The sequence below is a fragment of the Cynocephalus volans genome, chromosome 2, assembly GCF_027409185.1.
Source record: "Cynocephalus volans isolate mCynVol1 chromosome 2, mCynVol1.pri, whole genome shotgun sequence".
NCBI lineage: Eukaryota > Metazoa > Chordata > Mammalia > Dermoptera > Cynocephalidae > Cynocephalus > Cynocephalus volans.
The window spans coordinates 61,944,698-61,968,371 of record NC_084461.1 but is presented as its reverse complement, the minus strand read 5'-3'; the positions used below and the strand labels follow the sequence as shown (position 1 = coordinate 61,968,371).

Genomic DNA, 23,674 nt, shown 5'->3' with positions numbered 1-23,674 from the left:
ACAACTGCTGTCATTTTTACAGTGCTCACCATGTGCCATTTACTCTACTGGCCTAAACTCGTGGAGTTCTCACAACAGCCCTGCAAGGCATGGCTATTACTATGATTCCCATTTCATATAAAAGCAAACTTAGCTCAGAAGCAAGGTTGCAGGATTGTACAACTCCAGGAGGTTCTACTCACATCTGATTCTATGAGGGTGCGTGCTCTGGAGCACAATTCCATACAACAGGAATGATGCCCCTGGTGTCGCGCAACCTTGTGGTCCTGGGGGGCATTCAGTAAGCAGAACCCACATCAGTGTGACTTTTACATATCTTCTTACTGGCTCTCTCACACTGGTAGAGGGACATCCATGCATGAGAGGTAGTTATGAAAGAACATAGTAAACTCCTCATGTCAATCATAAGATCATTCTAGAATCTTCCTTCCATGTGTCCGCCCCCCACCTTTTTTTTTTCCATTCTCCATACAGCCCGAAGTGGTAGATTAAAACGGGAAGCTGGGGACAACACCAGGGTTAATAAAGAAAATAAAGCAGAAGAGCAGAGTCTGTCCTTTTTCTTTTTTCTTCTCCACTTACAATCCTGCCTGTGGGTTATCAGGCAAGTCATCCATTCATCCCATAGCAGCACCCTGAGGCATTCTTCTGGACCCCTCCATTCCAATAAGCATCTTCAGATAATCCCAGGGTCCCCTTTACGCTGGGTTCTTGTGGTTTTGGATCAAGTAGTGTGGCTTAAGATCAAGATATCCAAATAACCACTTGACCAGACCCACGTATGGTAGAGGTCGGTGTGGAAATGTGAGGGGAAGAGGGGGCATCTGGGCACACTTTAAGACAGCATCCCAGTGTGGAGTCAAATATTCCTCCACAGCCTGGCTTTACATGGAACCTGATTGGTTACCAAGGAGAAAGAGAGAAGAGGGGGACATCCATGTTCCCATGTTCCCTCACTGCTTGTATAAGAGTCCTTGAAAGTGGCAGAAATAGATGAATGTTCTCACGGGACACCTTCATCTAGAGGGGAGGAACTCGTTCCGGGGACCTCCAAATGTGGGCCAGTCTCTCACGCCTTTTGTTTCGCACCTTCAGACTTTTGCTCATGTTGCCCTCCTTGCTGAGAATATCTTTTCTCCACTCTCCCTTTATCCTTCAAGCCTCAGGGATTTTCTGCTTTAGGACGACTCCTCCATTCCACACACAGCTGGCCTCCGACATGCTCTTTCTATGAGCTCCCATAGCAACCTGCCCCTCACTGTATCACTGTCTGTGCCTCTCTGCATTAGATCATCTGTTCATGTGTTAGCCTTCTCCAATAGCTTGCGGGCTTACTCATCTTTATTTCCCCCAACAGGTTGCTTGGCCTTTAGCAGATAGTCAGTAAATGTTTACTGAATACATGAGTTAAGAGGAGGTTTAGAAATCAAATAAGTTGAAAGCTAACCTATGGAACCTTACTGCAGTCTTGTGACTAGCCTTCTCCAGACATTCAAATTCCCTATTTACCATTTCTGGCAATGCAGGAGCAATCTGCCTAAAGACTGGGACAAGGCTGAGCAATTAATTTTTTTTAATGATATGATAATAACTAGCATATACTGAGTGATTACTATGCCCCAGGCTCTGTTCTAAGCACACTGCATATATTAATCATTTAAACCTTGTAACAATCCTTATAAGGTAATCATTCCTGTTTTATAGATGAGGAAACAGAGAGGTGAAGTAACAGGCCAAGGACATACAACCAGTAAGTGGCAGATATGGCTCCAGAATCTCAACTGCTGTGCTCTGCAGTCTCTCGGTGACAAAGACAGAGACGGGTTGAACATAAACAACTCAGGCTGATTGTGAGTTTGAAAGGTGGTCCTAGGTCACAGGAAAGAATACATATTCCTTTTTACTTTTTTATCTGTCATCCTGTGACATAATTATGCTCACATTCTTCACCTAACACACGAACACCTCCACAGCAAGTGCTTTTACCCTTTTCTGAGTGAACAGGGCTTCAACTGTGAGTGAGCTGGAAAGTGTATCATGACTCCAGCAATAATGCATTCCTGATGAAATGCAGAGTAGCTTGTACTCTAAATGAGATAACACCTAAATTCATGCAGCCTGGAAGGGACAGAGCAAACATGTTACTTTTCTTCCCAGGACAAATCTCTGTAGGAATGAATGTTTCCTTTAAGCTCTTAACTTGATCAGAAAAGTAGATCTTGGGGGAACTTAGTTATGATCCTGGGAAATAGGATGATTCCCTGTTAAAATTAGCAAATTTGTGTTGGATTCACAGAGTGACTCTATTGAGATCTGTCTTAGTTTGTTTGGGCTACTATAACAAAATACCATAAACTGGGTAGCATATAAACAACAACAGAAACATCTCCCACTGTTCTGGAGACTGGGAAGCCCAAGATCAAGGCGCCAGCAGGTTCTGTGTCTGGGGGTCAACTTCCTGGTTCCTTCCAAGGTGCCCTCTTGCTTCTTCCTCCACATGGTGAAAGGGTAAGGGAGCTCTCTGGGGCCTCTTTTATAAGGGCACTGATCCCATTCATGACGGCTCCACCCTCATGACCTAATCACCTCTGAAATGTCCCACCTCCTAATATCAATGCATTGGTGATTAGGTTCTCAACATAGGAATTTGGGAGGAACACAAACATTCAGACCATAGCAGGATCTGAGCTCATTATACAGTGAGAACAAAGTGAAAAGGAAAAACTTATCCAGAAAGCTTTGAAATTTAGTTATACTCATGAAAAGTCATAATATTAAATAAGAGAATTACCAAGAGGAACTTATGAATAGAGGCATCTCAAAAAATGCTTAGGCTTTCCCAGGGGGACTGCATGAAGACTCCGGTTTTGCAGGGCTTGAAAATCAACTGAGCACACGTATTTTTAAAGAACTCCACGGGGATTTTGAACATTGCTACATATTTTCACTATTTCAATACCCACTGTCATGAAAAAAAAGGGGGGGAAGATATTTATAGTTATCAGAGCAAGGATTTTTGACTGATATATACATATATATGCTTTGAAAAATTCAAGGGATGTAGGATTCTGGAATAGACTTTATCGGGGAAAGAGGGAAGATAGATTTCTCTTTCTAGATGTCTTTAGGAATGGGAGATGCATCTTATAATTTAGGAGTTCAGCTTGGAGGTGAAGTGCTTGACTGAATTTTAATAAGCTATATCCATTCCATGAAAAGATTAGTCACTGAACTTATTAATATAATTGTGACAAGAATGGCCAGAAGCAGCAAGAATCAGAAAAAGAGTACTAAAAAAAGGGAGGAGGGGGGAGACTTCCTTTAAAAACTAAGATGTAAGTTGCCTAAGTGAAAATACAACCTAGATATACAACTTACTAAAAGAAAGTGAGCCGAGATGCCGGGTACCGTTAAAGCTTTAATAAAGAAAGAAATCTGCCGGGCTGTGCTCAAAATGAAGGACAGCCTGGGGCTGCCCTGAAAATGGGGGACAGCCCCAACATTGGGTTTGCAGAGAGTTCATAATAGCTGTTGAGCATGAAATGTACGGGGAGAGGGACCATTAGGTTGACATAAGTGGGTGGAGAACTGCGCCAATGCAGAAGCCGGAAAGTTGTTTCTAAGTCAGGAGGCTTCTGTAAAGGGAAGGGGCAGGGGCTTGGTGCTGGAGTGGAAGACCAGGCTGCGGCTATTTCGTGCTGGTGCTTATTGTGTGCACAATGGTGCCGGCCACGTCCAAAATCCATCACTTACAGTTCTAAGCAGGAAAACACAACATTGGGATCTGGGTGAATTTTTTTCCCCATTTTATTACATTTCTCTCCTGCTAAGTGTTGCAATTGTAAATGAATTTTCCTCCTTTATTTTCACTTTTCATAAGGTAAGAATGTATGTGTGCATGAAATGTGTTTCACTACGGTCCTACACTTAATATTAAAATTACGAAGTAAAATAATGAGGTAAAAGATATTTATTGACACTGACCAAAACATACACAAGTATTTCTGAAGAACAAGATGAAAACATTTCCTGGTTTATTTTCTCACGTGGAGATGCACATTACTTTGAAGGTAGGATGTGCCAGTTTTCCTTTGTGGAAAAGCGTATCTAGGAAGCAAGCATCACCAACAGTGAGCAGTTTCTGTCCTTAAAGAACTGTAGTGAAGAGCTCCTTTGCATGGGTGGTGGCCATGGGTGCTCCAGGTGCCAGCAGGGACAGGCCAGCTGACAGAAGTGAGAGCTCTCAAAGAGTTTCACCATTTACACCAAAGTGGACCGGCTGGAGGCTCCCAGCCTCCAGGCTACGTTGAAAGATGATGCTGAACTGTGTCTTGAAACCCCACCAGCATTAGGAACAAGAAAGTGTGTCTGCAAAGAACTTGGTCCAGGTCCTAAGCGTGTCCAGACTGTTTCCCCAGCAGAGTGGTCACCAGGTCAGACAGGTGCCCAGGCAGCATGAATGGTGACTGTAACCGATCACCACCTCTGATGCTCCAAAGAGCAATTAGCACATAAAAACTAGCCAGGAAAAGGCCTTCCCATGTCCTCCTCTGCGTTTTTGGGCACTAAGACCTTTCTTGATTAGCAACTGCTGCGACTGTGAAAGTCCACCCCTTGTGAATATCACTCTTTCAATCCAAATTGCTCCATCTAGATCTTACAAGGCATTTTGAAATACAGATGATCTGGTAGAAAATGCAGTATGGAATTTTATTCCAGAATCAAAACAACTTTTAAAACATTTCTGCTTATTCAAGTTAGTTTCCCCTGCAGAAATCTGAAATTAGGTGTGATAAGTTAAAGATTATACAAACAGAGCTGCTTTCAATAATTTAATAATTAGACTCATGCCAAAAAAATGAACTTGCATGAAATATTAAACATTATTCTTAAAGCAATTTGGACACAGACAATCACATACATAAGGAATGGAAAAAAAAGGAGTTTCTCCCAAAAGTGCCAGTGTTTCTGTTTTGTTTGGAAAAATCATGACGATGCAATTAGAGGTAAACAATATTTTCTTCAGCTCCATCTCCAGTTTCCCCATCTTGTCTCGTCACTGTCGGTAGATTTAGCTTTGTTTCTGCCATAATTGTCTGCAGCTGAGGGCAGTGTGCATTTGAGACGTGGGGGGTTGGGGACTCAGTCTGGGAGGTGTCCAAATCTGCAACAAACAGACAGTACAGTTTACAGGAGAGTCAGCTTGGGACCCACAGGGCAGATGCCTCAGAGGGTTGGAGCTCTCTAAGATGAAGAAATGCAGTGTCTGTAGAGTCGGCCACAGAGAGAACGGCCTAGCCCGGGGAGAGGGGAACATGATGGACATGTAACTATTTCATCAATATCATTTAGATGTGTTTGACTGTGTGCACAAATGTTCCTGTGGCCAAAAATTACTTTTACAAAACTACTCCTAGGGAAGTGTCAAGTGGATAAAGACCGGTTACCACTCACAGGGTGCTAAATCACTGCTACCTCTGAGAAACAGGTGCCCGTTTATCTTTAAAAACGGGTCAAGGCCTTAGATATACAGCATATACTCCAGCTGTTTGTAATAAACCATGTTTGCATCTGCAGAGCACCTTCCTGCAGAATATCTCAAAGTCAAGAATTGACCTCCAGACTCAAATAATGTATCTGGGGCTTTACTAATATGGGTAAGGGGTGGGGAGAAAACAGTTGAATGAAGAGTGAAGGAGACCCTCACCATTATGCAAATCTGTTAACACTACACAAAGTACGTAGCACGAGTAGCCAGGTTCCTAGGAAAAATCATGCAATATCAACTAGGACTGGGTTTATTTTTTTCTGGTTACCTAGCAACAGCAGGGCATTGTGTATTCTCCCTTTTTCTGGTAAAACCATCTAATATTATGATTTAAAGGGGAGATGGGGGGGGGTTTGAAGAAAGACACTTGCTGCAAACCATTTTCTCAACGCTTGCTGTAGACCCTTTTCCCAGCACTTGCTTCACTGACCACCCTCCCTAAGGCCCAGACGTATGGCAAAATTATAAACCAGCTTCTGTTGGAACAACATGCAGAAGAGGCATGGAAATCCAGGTGGGGAGGGAGGCCCACCTGCTCTTTCTTCAGTGGTTAACAAGAGGCCCTTACAGCCTCTGCCACATTTTATTCAAAGCCTCTATTATTTAGATGGATATACATACCAGCTGGCATTCTAATGACAAAAATCCTTATGACTTCTGCCCTCCCCTCCCGACAAGGATCTTTGGTTCCTAGAGAAAGTAGAAAGCAAGGCTTGGCAGGAATGAAGGGCAAAGTGTCCCCACAAGCCTCCACCTTTGGGGAGGTGGTGGCCTCTGCTAAACCTCATTCCATCCCTTCTCCCACTAAGAGGCAGGGTCTATGGGGGAGGAGAAGTCACAAAGCAGACAAAGGTCACCTGGAGGAGGAAGTCAAGAGCTGAACTGTGCCTCTGAAGCAGGGAAAGGTGGTGGTGGTGGGGGGTGCTAAGTTCCACTGCTCTGCTCAAAGGTTTAGGCCATACCTGACCCTCCAGATGCTGATAGAAAATGAGAGAGAGAGAGAGAAGAAGATGCAAAAGCATAAGCAAAAAAAGACATCCTGAGCCTCTCAAAACTGACACAGCAGTTATTATGGAACTAGAAACCTCTGTCATTTAATCAGGCAAACACAAATACCTCCAGGCAGTGATTTCACTACCAGGGCAAGACTACACATCGACCTAGACTGCTTTCCTATTTTACCACATTGGGAGACAAAGTATGCCGGTCTGTGGTCACAACACACATTCACAATTTCAGTTCCTTTTTCCAGCCACTGAATGAAGCCATCTCACCTCTAAACACAAATATTCCCAGTTTAACTGCTGATATTTAATATTATACAATTTCAAAAAAAAAAAAACAAACCTCAAAATTTCCATCTAGCAGATACTGGCAGATTGAACAGGTCACCTAATCCACTACAGTGTCACCTCCTTGTCAACAGAAGGTCCAGCCGGGGCACAAGAAATACTACATTGAGAATGAAAAATCACCCCTTGAATGAGGTGGCTGGGAGGTGACTGCTGACAAATGCAGCAATGCCAAGCCCACTGGAAGCCCTTAATCCATGTACTTTTCCTTCCACCGGCGTGTGAAACATGTAGCAAAGAATCCAAAACACTGGTGCGTGCAGGTATCTGGGAAGTTCCCTGAACAGCTTCAAGAGAAGACTTGTCTAAAAAGAACCATAAAATCAAATGTATATCAGAAAGAATTCTTTTACCTGAAGTTAAATTGTAGGCTCTAGTTCAGTAAGATAGAGAACCAAGGATGAAATCAGAACTTTCTCAAATAAGAATAAAAATACAGGAAAAAAAATATTTCTAGTGACAGCTTGCAGGGCCTTAAGGTGAATGTCCTGCGCTGTAATTCCAGAAGTATCGCTGGCCCTTGTGACTGTGTGTCACCTGGATGGGAACTCAATTTCCTCCTCCATGTTCCTCTTTGGTTTCTACCTGAACTATGCAGGCAAGGTCAGACCGTCTGTCTTTGAAATTTGAAACCATTGTGTGATGTCTGATTTTATTGCTCCATTTCAACCCTGAAAGAACTCCAGCACACAATTGTATATTTCTCAAGCCCACCACCTTTTTCCACGCTTTTTACCCTAGAGAGTGTGGTCATCATATAGAATTCTAAACTGAAAAAAAATTCGTTAAAATGAAACTTCACTGATTCGGAAAGCAGAATTCTTGGGGAGTAAAATTAATCATCCAATTTCAGTGTGATCGAAATGCCTGTAAATTGATGGACATAAAAATAGAATATTTTATTTTTAATAAGCAAAGAAATAGTAATACAATCATAATTTGGTCAACTAAAAACCAAATGCTATTATAAGGAAACAAAACTTCAAACTAAAAAGCACCTTTCAACCAAGTGTCTCAACACAATTTTCCATCTTGACATAAAGAAATAATTTGATCCTTACCATATCTCTGGAAACCAAACAGAGTGAGCACTATTGACCTTAAAATAAGGACAAATAAAGTGAAACACATAAAAGCTCCAAAGCCTGGGTAATCCAATTGGGAGAGCAGAATTTCGGCTCAGGGATTTTCTGCTTCATAACTTAGCTTTTATTCACACATTAAAATTTCAGGCTCCACAAGAAATTCCCATACTCACATTAGGAGGACCGCTGTGGGATCCAAGTTAGTCTCCTAGTGCAGTTTTAAGAAATTCTAAGTATCAACATTTTGGCTGGCACCATTCTTTTTTCTTGTGGGCATATGGGGCAGAAAATCCCATGCTACCAAGGGACACACTGATATCCAGAGGCTGGTCCCTAAATCTCCCAATCTTTAGCCCTTAGTTGCAACATTCTCACCCAATATTGGAATTTATAATCAATGCTGAAGAGAATCAGCTTTCCCTCCATCTACTCACCATTATGATATCCTTTTGAGCCACCTGGATAGTCGGTTATTTTCAAGGCCAAACTGTAAACTCAGCATGTAAAATGCAACTATCTGTCATATTTTAAATGAATAAAGTGTCCCCTAAACTATGAAGTGAATGAAATCTTTTAAACCACAGATAAAATGTAACTTTGGGCAAGTCATTGCCCCTCTCTGCGCTTCATGAAGTTCATAAAGGATTGAACTGAAATCATTAAGGCCTCCCAAACTTCTAATGCTGTATGAGAATTTTTACATTTGTACTGGAGTCCATACCAGCCAGCTGTCAAAAATAAACAAACAAAAAAACAACAATAACAACAAAAAAACACACTGAGATATTATCTCACCCGTTAGACTGGCCATTATTAAAAAGACCAAGAACACAATCAGCTTTGTATCTCATGAATATTTGTAATAAACAAACAAACAAACAAACAAATAAATAAAATCTTTAAAAAAACAAAAAAATAAAACAAAAAGACCAAGAACAACAAATGCTGGTGAGTATGCAGGGAAAGAGGAGTCCTCCTACACTGTTGGTAGGACTGTAAATTGGTGCAGGCATTATGGAAAATGGTATGGAGGTTCCTCAAACAACTACAGATAGAACTACCACATGATCCAGCCATCCCACTGCTGGGCATATATCCAAACAAATGAAAATCATCACATGGAAGGGATACCTGCACTCCCATGTTTACTGCAGCTCTGTTCATAACAGCCAAGATATGGAACCAACCTAAGTGTCCATCAATGGATGACTAGATAAGGAAATGCGGTATATATACACAATGGAACACTGCTCTGCTATAAAAAAGAATGAAGTTCTGCCATTTGCAGCAGCATGGATGAGTCTGGAGAAAATTATGTTAAGTGAAATAAGCCAGGCACAGGAACAGAAATACTGCATGTTCTCACTCATAACTGGCTGTTAACAAGGAAGGAAGAAAGGAAAGAAGGATGGAGGGAGGGAAGAAAGAAAGAAAGGAAGAAAGAAAAGACCAAAACAATATGTTGGACTTTTAGGTGGGGAAAACACACCTAAGGATACTAGAGACGGGGGGAGGGTGGGTGGGGGTTTGGGAAGGGATAAGTTAGGTAAAGGGCATAAAGAAAAATCATAATTTCTAATAAGGAATGTGCTTATAAATAATAATAATAAAAAACATTTGTTCTAAAGTAAAAATAAAAAAATAAATATAAAAATAATTTAGGATTTAAAAAAAATTTGTGTTTGGGCTCAGTGATTCACCGAATATTCTATAGGCACACATACAAAAAAATGAATGCATTTTTTTTTTACCTGCTTTATACTCAAGAAATTCAATCAAATTCATGACCTCAAGTTGAATTTAAAATAACGTTTTTAGGGTCATTGCCAGACATGTCTCACACCTCTATCTTCAATCTTCCTAGCAACACATATTTGAGGTGAGCCCACAAATGAGCCTCAAAAAATAGTGTCTGGAAAGTTAACTAATGAGTACAAGACAATGTCCACAGTCAAAATCTGCACTTCATTTCCCCTCCCATGAACAGCAAACCTAGGAGTAACTTGTCATTAAGAACAGGTTAGTGACAAGTAGAAAAGGACTGTCTATAATTTTAAAGTATTTAACTACTGTAGTCTTTGCCTTTTTCTGAATTTTCTGACTAGAAATCACTTCAAGTGATGATCATTTCTACACAAAAGCTTTGTCTAATTTTAAAAGCACCAACATAGGTTTCATTGTAAACATCAACTGTCAAGGTCTGAATGGAGCTCCTTGGTGCACCCAACAGCCGGGCACCCAGAAGCCCCCGCTGCACAAAGCATGTTGAGTCTGCTGTTGAGGTCACTGATGACGCCTGCTCAGCCCTCTCCGTGCCTTATCCCATTCCCTCCTCCCCAGTGGAGGTCACAAAACAGAACTTCGTGTCTTCTGAGCCTTGGCTCTGTTCTTGTTTATTTTAATCAAGTGTTCTGGCTTCTACTTCTTATTACTACAGTCCTTGTGCATGTTCCTAAAATAGAAATTCACACTTTTCTAGAATAAGTCCACCTCAAAAAAATGACTTTACCATCAATGTTCCAACTCTGCAAAATTAAGTTGTATTCCTTATTTAATGATTTATTTATGCTTACACTCTGAAACATTTAAAAAATCATTTCCTGATGGCATTACTGGCAATCACTATTTTTCTCAGGAGCATTAATGCATAACATTTTCCTTCTAATGGAAAACATTTATTGTACAGAGTTCGAGGTATCTTTAGAGCAAAGGAAAATTGGTCACTGTCCCTACTTTTGCTCAACTCAATTTTCCATAGTGAGCCACAAACAGGATGTGAGCCTCTGGCATGAAAACCAATCTGGAGTTGATATCTGAAGCAAACCATCTTAATTAATGTTATGATTTTCTTTTTTATTCCTCATGTACTAACACAGCACCTGAAATAACTGAAGTGTGCTTTGGGGTGGAAGTGTGTTTATGTGTGTATGTATAACTCTGTAAAGGAAGAAAGCAAATTGTGTTGCAATTTTTTTAAAGTTGTAATTGTGAGAGCTGGACTTTATTTTCTTACCAGTAATTAACATATTTGGAATAGTCTATATTAGCTATGTAAGTAATGCTGAGAAGAAACACAGTAATTGAAGCAATCAGTGCAATGAAGATAAGATTAAATTAACGGGAGACATGATACGACTCACCAGTCCTCTCTGCTGTCTGAACTTGGACTTGCTCTCACATGTTGCTTTCTCCCAAGTAGGGTGCCACTGTTAGAGAGCCACGACTTTAACTTCAGTAAGCTCCACGGAGCATGGGGCAAAGTGCCCCCACCTTCCTCTCCTCCTTGAGATGCATTTCTAAGTGTGGTTCTCTAAACAGAGTACTAACAGGTGTTAATGATTAAAGACTATAGTAATCAAACAAGTTGGTGAAACTGGGTAAGTTCCTTAATTGACAGATTCCTCAGAACTGTAATAGGCTCACGTGTATTATAAATCTCTCAGGGGAAAAAACGGTCAGCAGCATCCCCCACACCAGGAGCCTTTTCTCACAGTGTATCTTACAGTGTTGTGGCCCACATAGCATACTTGAAGGATTTCCTGGATTTGCTTTAAAATAACCCAATGTGAGAGAAGAGAGAAAAGGCACTGAACCAAGACTGGGTAGATAGGATTCAAACTTTTGTGTATACTTGAAAACTTCCATGGTAACTTTTTTTTTTTTTTTTTAAGTCCATAGCCTTCCATGTATTTGGGCTATATTAGTATAAAGGGTACTCTGTTGCTCTAACAGTGTGGCTTCTATATATTTGATATAAACAGAACACTGGCAATAAATTAGAGGCCTCATCTGAATGCCGACTATGTTTAGATCAATTTTAATGCAACTGTATGACAAGTCATTGGCTAGTGCATGTATGGGTTTATATCTGTTTAGAAAGATACACAAGTTGTGTGAACCTATACCATGAAACGAATAAGGTTCATTTGAGTTTATAGCTGCCCATAAAAAAAGTGATACTGATTCAGGTACGGTCTTTGCTCTTGCCTAGAAAATCTAATAACATCTCCTAGGTAGAATATAATTTAGAAAATATCTCATTTTATACCCTGTGTGAATTTGTCCTTAGTGATGAATTGGTAATGTTCTCTTGGAATTTGGATTCCTATTCTTTAGTCTTTTGAGTTCATTTAAAGCTAAAAAAGTAATGTTTAAGAAATAGGAAATAAAAGTATGAGTATGTCTAGCTCAACAATATCAAAGTAAATTTCAGGTCATAATAGGTTGAAGGTCTAGTAGGTTTCAACATATATTATCCAAAGAATGAATGAATTAGTAAATAACCTAATTCAAAAATTCTATCTACTCTAAATAGAGTTATGCGGAATCACCAATTTGGAATTCTTACATTTAGAAAAGACCTTAAAATTTTATTTAGTCTACTCGTCTTCTTAGCAGAATAAAACTAAAAATGTAGTTGAGATAGAATTACACTACAAGGCTTCTCCTGTTAAGTCACTAACATTGACCTTGGGTCGTAATCATTACATATAGAACTTCCATTTCCTCATTTGTAAACTGGGGCACTTGAACTAGATGGCAGTCCTCAACTTCTCCCCACCATGGCACTCAGGACAATGTTCACTCCTATAGATGTACACAAATTAAAGGCTGTGACACAGATTAAAATAGGCTATAAATTATTAGCAATTCCTGGGCTAAACCAATAACTTCAAGCACTTTCCTCCATGAAAAAGTATGTCAGAATGCAAGTGAGGGAGAGAATTGTTATGAAGAGGACTAATATTCTCTAATTTATAATGATACATACCAAACTTTAGCAGTTTACAAACTTTAGCAGTTTCTCTACCACTTCTAACATATTACTTGGGCCACTTCTCAAAACTGATCAAAACAGATGTAGGCATAAAAATTCTTGAAGTATTTCTCAGGTTTCTTAGAACACTAACCTTTCATATTTTTATCATTTTCTTCAAAAAAGTTTCAACATTTACATTTATTTTAAGGTATTTCAAGGTGATCTAAAAATGTAAATAGCCAGGCTTATGAAAAACCTTTAAAATTACAAAAACAACATATGGAGTACTTACTAAATGCCAGGCACTGTTCTACATACTTTGCATGCATCTCTCATTTATTTCAATCCCACACCAATCCAAGATGGTAGATATACTATGCAATATAAAAGAGGGAGCCTAAAATAGAACTTGGAAAATACAGAACACCACTCAGGAACATAGAAAGCTGAAGAAAACTTCCAAAAACCTTAATACTCTCTTCACAGAAATATTTAAGAGACATTTTAGCCACAAAACAAGTTTCCATAAAATAGGAACGATAAGAGAACTCTTGGAAATTAAAAATGTGCTAGCTGAATTTTTTTTTTTAACTAGTGGAATAGTAGGAGCTTAAGGACAGAAAGCTCCCAGAAAGTAGAACAAAAATATGAAGAAATGGAAATAGAAAGAAGAAAAGACAGAAAAAGCAGAGGATCCAAGAGGTACAACTTCTAACCAGGAACAGTTCTAATAAGATAAAACTGAAGAGAAACAATTACTTAAAAAAAAAAAAAAATACAGGTATGTCTCTAGATCGAAAGAACCTAATAAATAACCAGTAAAAATTATTCCAACAAAAACCACATGAGGCACATTCTAAAATTCAAATAAGGGACAAAAAGACAATTCTAAAACCATCCAGAAAGTGAGAAGAGGTTACACACAATGGATTAGAAGTCAAAATGGCATCCAACTTCTCAACGGTAACCCTGGGAACTGAAAGAATCAAAGCCTTCAAGATTCTAAAGAGAAATAATTTCTTATCTGTAATTTTAAGCCCAGATAAATTATTTTTTTAAAAAGCACCAGAGTAGCAAACATGAATAAATAAAATGAAAACGACATTTCAGCTAACTTGGAAAAAATGTATTTTCATTACACCTTTTCTTAGGGAACTCCTGGAGATATGCTCACCAAGTAAAGGAATACACCATAAAGAGGGAAGCACGGGATTGAGGGCGCAGAGAATTAAATATGGAAGAGATGTGATGGGATGGCCCAGGGCGACAGAGCAGACCTGGAGAGCAGCAAGTCCTCGCTGGAACAGGAGGACAGAGGACCCTAAGAGCAAAATATCCAGGAAAGAAAATGAAGCTGATAGAAACTGGGTGTTTTGTGTGTGTGTGTGTGTGTGTGTGTGTGTGTGTGTGTGTGTGTGTGTGTGTGTGTGTGTGTGTGTGTGTGTGTGTGTGTGTGTGTGTGTGTGTAAAATAACATCGATAAGTTATAGAGAGAGGTAAGGGAGCTTTGGAGGACAACATAGTGGGAAGTAAGAAAAAAAAGTATGCAGATGGAAAAGAAGGCAGATGGGTAAAGTCTCAGTAGGATGTAACAGTGTAGTCAATAACAACATTTTGAGTAGTTTCTGTACTTGCAGTTGATTTTTCTCCATCTTGAAATAGTTCAGCTCTCATAAATGTCCTTTTCTGATCTTACAGTGTCCACATATAATTGTAAATATTATTTCTCTGAAAACTACTTCTCTAAGTACAAAATATATCAAGTACATTCAAAAAGAATTAACTTGTCTGTATAATTAAGAGTGGACACTTTTGAAATTCCAAAATCCGCTGTAAGTTAGAAAATCTTTTATGAACAAAGAATACACAGAAGAGGAAATCTAAAAAGCCAATAAATACAAAATAGTACTAAATTGCATTAGTAATCAGAGAAGTATGAATTGAAAGAATGAGTCACCATTTCATACCCACCATATTGGCAAATTTTAGAAGCCTAATAATGTTGAGGGTTGGGGAGGATCTGGAGAAACCAGAATTCTCATTCATGGCTGGTGGTAGTTGTATTGCACAACTTGAGAGAGAAATCAGTCATACCTCGCAAAGCTGAAGACATCCTTACCACTTCTAGGTGTTATACTCTAAATAAACTCTCATTCATGTGCTCAAGGATGTTTACTGGGCATTGCTTGTAAAAGGAAAAAATCAGAAATATCCTAATTGCTCATCAGTAGGGTAATGAATATGCTAGTGTTTGCTCAGAAAAATGGAATATATATAGCAGTTAAAAATGAATGATTTGTGCTATGTGTATGAATATGCATGTTGGGTGAAAAAAAGCAAGTTGCAAAAAGATATATATATGAGGGTACTTCAAAAGATTCCTAGAAAAATAGAATTGAAAGATAATATGACTCTTTCCATGAACTTTTTGAAGTACCCACATATATTAAATGGCTATTTATGTAATTATTAAAAACAAAAAATTATATTATTTATGGATACATATATATAGTGATAACATTAAAACATACTATGGAAATGATATACACCAATTTTAAGATATTGGTTAACTCTGAGTAGGAAAATAGAAGATAAGGAACTTCATATCTATTACATTTTTTTTTAAAGCAAAAAGGCAAAGAGAGGTCTGAAGCAAATATGGCAAAACATTAACATTTGTTAAATGCATGGCTAATACTTATTTTCTATATATTTCCGAGAGCTTGAAATTTCTTATAATTAAAACTTTTATATTAAAAAGTGCATTAACCTACCACACACAATTGCAATGTGCAGTCTTTATTTGGATTCTGAGTCAAAAAAACAAACTGGAAAAAGTGCACACTAAAAACATTTATGAAACAATTGGAAACAAACATATGACTGTATGTTGATATTATGGAATTCTAATTTTTTCCTAGGTGTGATTATGGTTTTAAAAAGAGAGCCTTATCTTTTAGATATATATATACTGAAATGTTTATGGATGAATAAGTGTTTACAGATGATTTTTAGAATTTGATTCAAAATGAGTCTAGATGAAACACAAGTGATTATAAATTCCTAATATTTTGAAGCTCAGTGACAGATACATGAGTGGTTGTTGTATTCCTGTTTAATTTTGTGTATGTCTGAAATTGTCCATAATACATTCAGGCAGACAAGAAATAGGTGAAGTCCAATTTTTAAATAATTGAAACAAATTAAGATATTCAAATCTTGGAGTCCGTGTTAAGAAGCAGGACATTTTTTTAAGAGTGTGCTGAATTAAATGGCATGTGGGTCTCCAGCTACAAGAACAGGGCAATATTTTCATGGTAAGGATCTGGAGACCAGGGAATTCTAAGTACCACAGCAAAACAGCCAACTTTCTGGAAACTACCTGCCTCGTGAACCCACACCCAAAGAGTTATGCCTCTCATTTTGCTGAGAGAAGAATCAAAATCATTTTTCTGCCAGCTGAATAAGGCCAGAAATCAACCTAGGAATTTTAATGCTGCATTTACTTCTTACTGGTTCAGTAGAGGGAAAAACAGCTGGTCAATTTTCAAGCATACAAGATGCAGTGGTTTTCTTTAAGCCAGAAGAAGGCAAGCAATTAAATCAAACACACCCAAGCTAATTAGTTCTACCTGCTTCTTAACAATTATGTTATTACCAGACTTTAAAGAAATTGGCATTCAATTCTTTACTTTAAAGGTCTACAAATTAGTGTTTTTTCTCTTGATCAGCTACAAAACTACAAGATGTCAAAAAACTCACAGGCCTATTCTGTTTTGAGAAATTGGTATTTATAGTTTTCAGGACAACATAACATTTTTTTTCTCTTTAAAAATGAGAAACCTTAGTTTTATAATTCTTATTTTTTTGAAATAACATCGGCTAAGAAATCAAATCCTGAAATATCTTTTCCAACTCCAGCCTTGAGTTTGTCACTCAAAATGGTAATAATTTAGAAGAACAACATAAAATATAGAAATGTTTTATTTGATGCAGATTTTCATGCTCTTGGATGTGCTTCTTACATTTATGTTTGTTATCAGAGTAAAGATCACTATATTACCTTTCTAGAAATGAAATTAAAATTAATATTTTTAGCACATTTACAATTAGAAGAGTAGGCATTTTATAGAATAGAGGCAAAATTGGGACTTTAAACTATCAAAATAGCAATGAAAAGAGAACCTGTATGTCACGGAATAATCTACTCTTCGGAGCCGTCTCTCTCTACAGGAAATGACTTACAATTGTCTTATGCCCACAAATGTTCTCTAACTTCTCTTCCTGTTAACATTTGTGCCTCCCAACACGTGACTTGTGACCAACACCGGATCCTAAGGAAAGTTAGATAATTTCCCTTTAATTGTTCACACAGTGACGTGAATTCTCAAGTTTATATTTTAGCCTCCTCTTTTCAGACAGATCTTTCTTTTATGTAATCATTTTAATTATTACTAAAATTACCATATTCAGACAGATCTTTCTTCTGTAAACAACTCTTCTCAAGAAGGAACCGCAGCATTCCCATATCATTTAACTTCTCTTTAGTGGAATCAGCCACCAAGTGCAAGAATCATCAAGAGTGACCTTGGCTACTCCCTCAGTGACCAGCAGCCCAGCTCCTACCAGACTGCTGAGCGCCACTAAGCATGCCAACCTGAAGAAGCCTAGTACCTCACAGAGTAGAAAGATGTAGACACTGATAAGTACAATAAAGGCAGGATATCCTGGCTAAATGGCTAATGAACACTGTCCACCGGTGAACACCACTTCGGAGACCCTCCAGAGAGGGACAGCTTCCAGATGTGGTGGCCAAGTCAAGCTTCAGAGAGGAGAAAGCACCTGAACTGGGCTTTGAAGGAAGAGATGGCCTTATGTGGGAGGTCTTCCAGGTGGAGGATGCCATCTCTACAAAGGCAGGAAATGCTAGATGCCATCAAGAAAGAAGAGTTGTCAAATTTGGCTGAAATATGGGTTTGGGAGGATTTTGCATGGGAGTGTTGGGAGTTTTAACTGTAGGAGAGGAGCTTGGCTGTTACTAGTGATCAGGACCCTTCTATGGTCCCATGTCACCTGCATGCCTGGCTGCACCTGCACACACTGCCACCCTGAAACAAGAGAGGCAGGCCCAAGAGCAGAGTGACCAGGGAACTGTGTTCCCCGTTTTTTGCCTGCCTGGAATAAACCTGCATTTAGCCAATAAAACTTCCAACCCCTTGATGGACAAAGCACTCATTTTATGTCAGTTAGTAGTGGGTATGTCAGAATGAAAACTGACTTCTTATCCATTCAGTCTTCAATAAACACAGAATGTCTCATGTGTGCCCTGTACTGGGCTGGACACTAGGGAAACTGCTGAACAAGACCTTGTCTCAGCACTCAGGATGTGCATAGTTAGTACAATTACTTTGAAAACTGTTTCACAGTTTCTTAAAACTTAAACAGACTCCAGTCCTAGTAGCAATTCTACTCCTAGGTATTTATCCAAGAGAAATGAAAACATAATTCATAAAAAGCCTTGCATGAGAATGTTTACAACAGCTTTATTCATTATACCCCAAAACTAGAAATAAGCCAGGCATCCATCACCAGAAGAAGGGACATGGAAACTGTGGTGTGTTCATCAATGGAATGGGAGATTTCTCAGTCATAGAAGAGAACCAACTACAGATTCATGCAACAACATGGTTGCGTCTCAAAAATAACAGGCTGAGTGAAAAAAACTGGACACAGAAAGGTACAGAGCGTCCGATTCCATTCCATTCCAGAATAAGCAAAATGGACCTGTGATGGAAAGCAGATGAATAGTTGCTTCTGGGGGTGGGGGTTGATAGGAAAGGGGTATGAGGGAGCTTTCTGAGGTCATAAAAATGTTGTATGCTTTGATATTTTTTCCCCAAAACTGATTAGAATTAATATCTGAGCATTTCACTTCATGTAAATTTATGTCAACAAATAAAATTAACTGCATAAAGCATTTTAGAGTCTAGAGGGGGAAAAAAGTGACAAAACATTGTGGAAGTAATAAAAGTGTCTACTGGGCTCTGTAGGGTCACAGAGGAGAGGCTCCTAACCCCGACTGAGAGGGTCTGGATAGGTTTCTGGAAGAAAATGGCCCTGGAGCTAAGTCCTGAAAGATCAGTAAGAAGTAATCAGGTTGGAAATAAAAGGTGGTGGAGAGAACATTCCGGACAAAGAAAGGTAAGACGGGCGAGGGGCCCAGCCTTCCCCACAACTCAGAGATCTCATGGCTGGACCACAGGGTGAGAACAGAGGGAACAGCGTGAGACGGGGCTGAGAGACCAGGGGCCAGACCAGGCCTTGAGGTCCAAGCACATCGCCTCCTGTGCTTCATCAGGGACGACCAGCTTCCAGCACAGGGAGGCTTGGAATAAGCCCATGAAAGCTGACCCAGAAAAGCCCTAAGAGGACTGGACAACAGCCCTACTCCACAGGCCCAAATGCTGGCCTGGGGGCTAAACAAAGCTCTATCTGTAATTCGCTATGTTGCATTTGGGTTTCAAAACACAACCCATGTGGTAAATCATGCTGGGATATGTCATTTGGATTTCAGCTGTTCCCAAGGGAGAAAAAATGTATTTGAAGGGTGTGCCACATGCAATGAGTTTATTTCAACATCCACTGACATCAGCGTTTTTTCCAAAGTATGTGTCAAGGAAGAGTAGCCCTGCAAGATGCTGGGCTGGGGAGGAGGATGCTGTGGTTAAATAGGTTTGGGAAGTGCCACTTTTGGAGATTCACACTGCAGATAAGCACAATAGAAGTCTGGAAAAGGTCAGTCCCCAAACAGCATTTCCCAATATTATCTGATTATGTGAACTTTTTATCACATAATAACTAATAACAAGCTGTGGAATTGTGGAACATTTTTTGAGATGTGCTGACTCAGGTAATACCCAAATGAGGCAATAACAAGTCTTTGGGGTCACCAAAGCAACCATTTTAAAAGCAGTCAGGTGGCTCAAGTGACCAAATGCACTTCCTAATAATTTATTGCTTTCTCACCAGAAGATATAATAGTAACAGTGATAACAGTGACTGTGCTTATTGGGTGCTCACAAAGTTCTAAGAATTTTACATGTATTATGTAATCCTCATACCAACATCCAATTTTACAGATGAGGAAACTGAGACTCACTGATTAAATTTAAACAACCGCTTAAAATTTCACAACTAAATGACAGAGTAGGAGTGTGAACCCAGGCGTGATTCCCAAGCCTCTGTCTTCCTCACTGTGCCAGGCGGCTCTGTCCACTGTTTAATGTCAACCAAGAGCATTCTTCCACTTGTTAATTGGTTCATCCACCCATTCATTCATTCAGTCATTCATTCATTCATTCAAATCCCTCACTTGGAAAGTCAAGTACTAATAAATGCACGTAAGGTTCACTACATTGGAAAAGTGTGTTTTTAGTCTATTGTTGCTGAACCTTAGTTGTGGGTTGAGGGGGTGAATTCTTTATTTTCTCATCTTTGAATGGCAGGGAAAAATCACACTACCTGCTTTCCTCACAGGAACATGTCTGGTCTGATTCGGTTCTTGATCATTCTGGTCAAACTATTTCTGAGCAGGTTTCAACCCTAGTGTTTTCTTCTGGGTCAGACCTAATCATTTAATCAGGCTTTTTGTGAAACACATTTCCTGGAATTTTCCTGAACTATATATCCTCAAAGTTAGCCAATGGTCTCTCTAAAAAACTGAAAATAATCATCATTAGAAATACTATAAGTCTGAGAAAATGTTTTACCTTTAAGCCCACCTTGATTTATAAAAAGAAGAATTTGTGTCCTTATCCTATAGGTGGAGGTGGGAAGAACTAGAAACCCTAAGTACTAGGCAAGAGATTGAATCTGACAAATATACCTGTCATATCTGCATATCTATAATATCTATATCTCTTATCTGATGAATATAAAGAGGAAATATTTTAATTTACTGGCAGCAGCATTTGAAAAATTCTTTCTGTATTCTTACTAGGAGCAATGATAACTCCCATGAATAGGATACTTTTAATGTGATTTTTCCCAGTACTTTCTTTGTGCCCAGGTCAGAATTTGGCTTTTTGCACTGTGTTCATCAAGGTAACCAACTGATAGCCAGCTCAGAGCAGAGGGAGCTCAAAAAGATAAATTCAGTATCTGATTTTTCACAGTATTCTACTGCAGACTGCTTGATCAGCATAAAATAACTAAAAATGTTTTTAAAAACCAAATTATGTAGGTAGTCGAGTGGCATGCCCCCAAAGGAGGCCAAACACAGCCCCCCCACCCCCCACCCGCAGCATGACCACATTCTCCTTTCAAGGTGGGTATGATTCCAGTCCACGGTCCCAAGGGAGACATTAGTGTGCAACTGCACTTTCTCATATTGGAGCCTGAATGCAAAATATGGCCTCATCACCACATGCTGACTAACAGACCATCACATTCTGGCCAAAACATTCATTATGGTTTTTTCCCTCCAGTCTACATGCCGATGAAAAGCAGTTTGCATACACAAAACTTTGTGAGTATATTTTAGGACTCATGCTGAACAGAAGCAGCAAGCATCTAAAAATATAGGATGAGCTCTACTTGGGTCTATCCTGCCAATGTGGATACATTAACAAGTACAACTTTTTGGTAGCAATAAATTCATCAAGAGCCAAAAATTTAACCTATTCAATGGAAGTAAAACAGCTTTGAAAACCTTTAGTTTCTTTAAAGAGTGTTCAATTCTAATTGGGTGGAATATATATATATTAAACTTCCATATTCTTGGTATAAGAGCATTCCAAAAATAGAACCATATGAAAGTTAATAAAGATAATACAATATACATCCCTCCAAGGGTTCAGGCTTATATCATTTTAAGAATATTTAATAGCTCCATATTTACCATGCTAAAATTAAGAAAAAAATCTATCATAGCTAAACAGTTAACTGCAAGGCACGTCTGAAATGACAAGAACACAAGTTCAAGATTCTCAACACACATATTCTAAAAGCTTTTGGCAAAGCCAAGTATGTGACATCTCCTTGACTTCTAATATCACACTATCCCATCTTCTGCCATCTGCCTCTAGCAAATGTCAATGTATTCCCAGGATAGAAATGTCCTTCTTTTCTGAATCATTCCTACAAAGGCTCCCAAAAATATGGCCTCCTGCAGTTCAGCATGATTGCCCTGAATTCAGGGGAAAACACAAACCATAGCCTTCTTTCAGTCATCAAGAAGAATTCCCCCTGTCTAAATGATCAAGGTCTAAATTGAATGAGGGGCTGGCCAGTTAGCTCTGTTGGTTAGAGTGTGGTGTTGACAACACCAAGGTCCAAGGTTCCATCCCTGTTAACAGCCACCCACCAAAAAATAAAAATAAATTAGTAAGTAAATCGAATGAGGCTAACACGTATAGACTCCTATACTGAGAGCCCAGGAAAGGGTCAAACTGTCTTTGAGAAATGGGAACTTAAAAACTCAGAATCCACAAGAAAGTACTGAGGTTTCTGAGGTCACATTAGAAAACAGAACATAAAACCACCTCCTCACTTGGGGTTTCGCATGAAGAGGTCTTTGAGCATGCAATTGCTGTTTTTTGTTTCTGGTGGATTTATGAGACTCTTAGAGTGCAATGCCCTTACTGCACTGTTACAACATTCTGTATGATTAATTGATTGCAAATCACTGCTCAGGGTGCCAAGATCACTGGTAGGAAGCAGGTCATTAAATAAAATTAAAATTCTGCCAATGTTTTGCTTGTAAATGTTTCTTCCAAAGCCTTATAGCACCATTCTTAAAAAAAAAAAAAAAAAAAAAAAAAAAAATGGCCTCAATTCACCAGAGCAGCAAAGTCTCCTGTACTTTTGGTGGATGATCCAGATATTCTATATTTAATACAAACATCCAGCATGTTATGTTATAGGAAGAAAAAGCTGTAGTATAATGAAATTTCCCCAGAGAGCTTTGGAAACAAGTCAACATGAAAATAATTAAATTTTGAACAGCCTTACTGTGAAATTGTTCAGCGAAAGGCTGAGAGTCCTATCCTGCATAGCTAGAACCTTTGGAAGCCTACATTTTTCCTTAGGTAAATCTTCAAACCAAGCCTTCATATTTCAAATTAAATTGAATTAATAACTTATCCAAAAAGAGAATGGATACCCTGGCCTCATATCCAAGGAAATGCAACTGTGATTTATCATGGCAAATTAACATCTGCACAGATCAAAACTCAAGCCCAGCTTATTTGTTAACTGGCCCAAGGTCTGAGCAGAACTCCTCCTCCTCCACAGCCAGCAGTGTCTGAGACGTGATCAGCTAAGAACATAAGTGCAATTCAGTCACAATCTGGGGGAAAGCAAAGGAATATATTTCTTAAGATGCCACCACACTTCATTTTAAGCTCACTATGATAAATAAGTGATAATTCAGGCAACATTTTAAGGCTGACAAGTAGAAGGCCATGCCAGAGAAATTTGTTCACATTCTAGAGCATATTTTACTAGGTGAATACTAATTGTTTTGCCTGGGGAGATACATTGGACTGTTAAATAGGATTTAGCAGAAGAAAAAGCATTTAAGAAAGTGTTTCATTGATGTTGAGCTAGTCACCCAAGCTTCATTTACTGGTGTTCAAGCTACTTTATAGTTTAGAAAAGAAATACTCCAGTGAATAGATAAGCTGACTAATTGTTATTGATATAACAATTAAATGCTACATCGTTTATGTGTCATCTCCCTAAAATGACAGCAATGGATTCATTTCTCCAAGTTTAAACTAAAAGCATTTTATGAAAAACACATTTTAACTTCTTGAGTTTTGATTTGCTACATATGGCTGTATGGGGCCTATAAGCTCAATGTTCTAAATGGAAAAATAACTCATATAAAGATACGCTCTCTGGAGTTGTTTAAAGAGTATGTATATCA

At 38.8% G+C, this 23,674-nt stretch overlaps 1 protein-coding gene across 6 annotated transcripts in view; it reads right to left on the bottom strand.

Moving 5' to 3' along the window:
• Positions 1-3,981: 3,981 nt before the first annotated feature.
• ARHGEF28 (Rho guanine nucleotide exchange factor 28) overlaps positions 3,982-23,674 on the bottom strand; it is a 298,642-nt gene continuing 278,949 nt past the window's right edge. For all 6 annotated transcript variants that reach the window (XM_063085738.1, XM_063085732.1, XM_063085736.1 and 3 more), the window contains one exon: positions 3,982-5,164. In XM_063085738.1, coding sequence (XP_062941808.1) covers positions 5,001-5,164 — 164 coding nt within the window. In that variant the 3' untranslated portion in view covers positions 3,982-5,000. The remainder of the gene's footprint in view (positions 5,165-23,674) is intronic.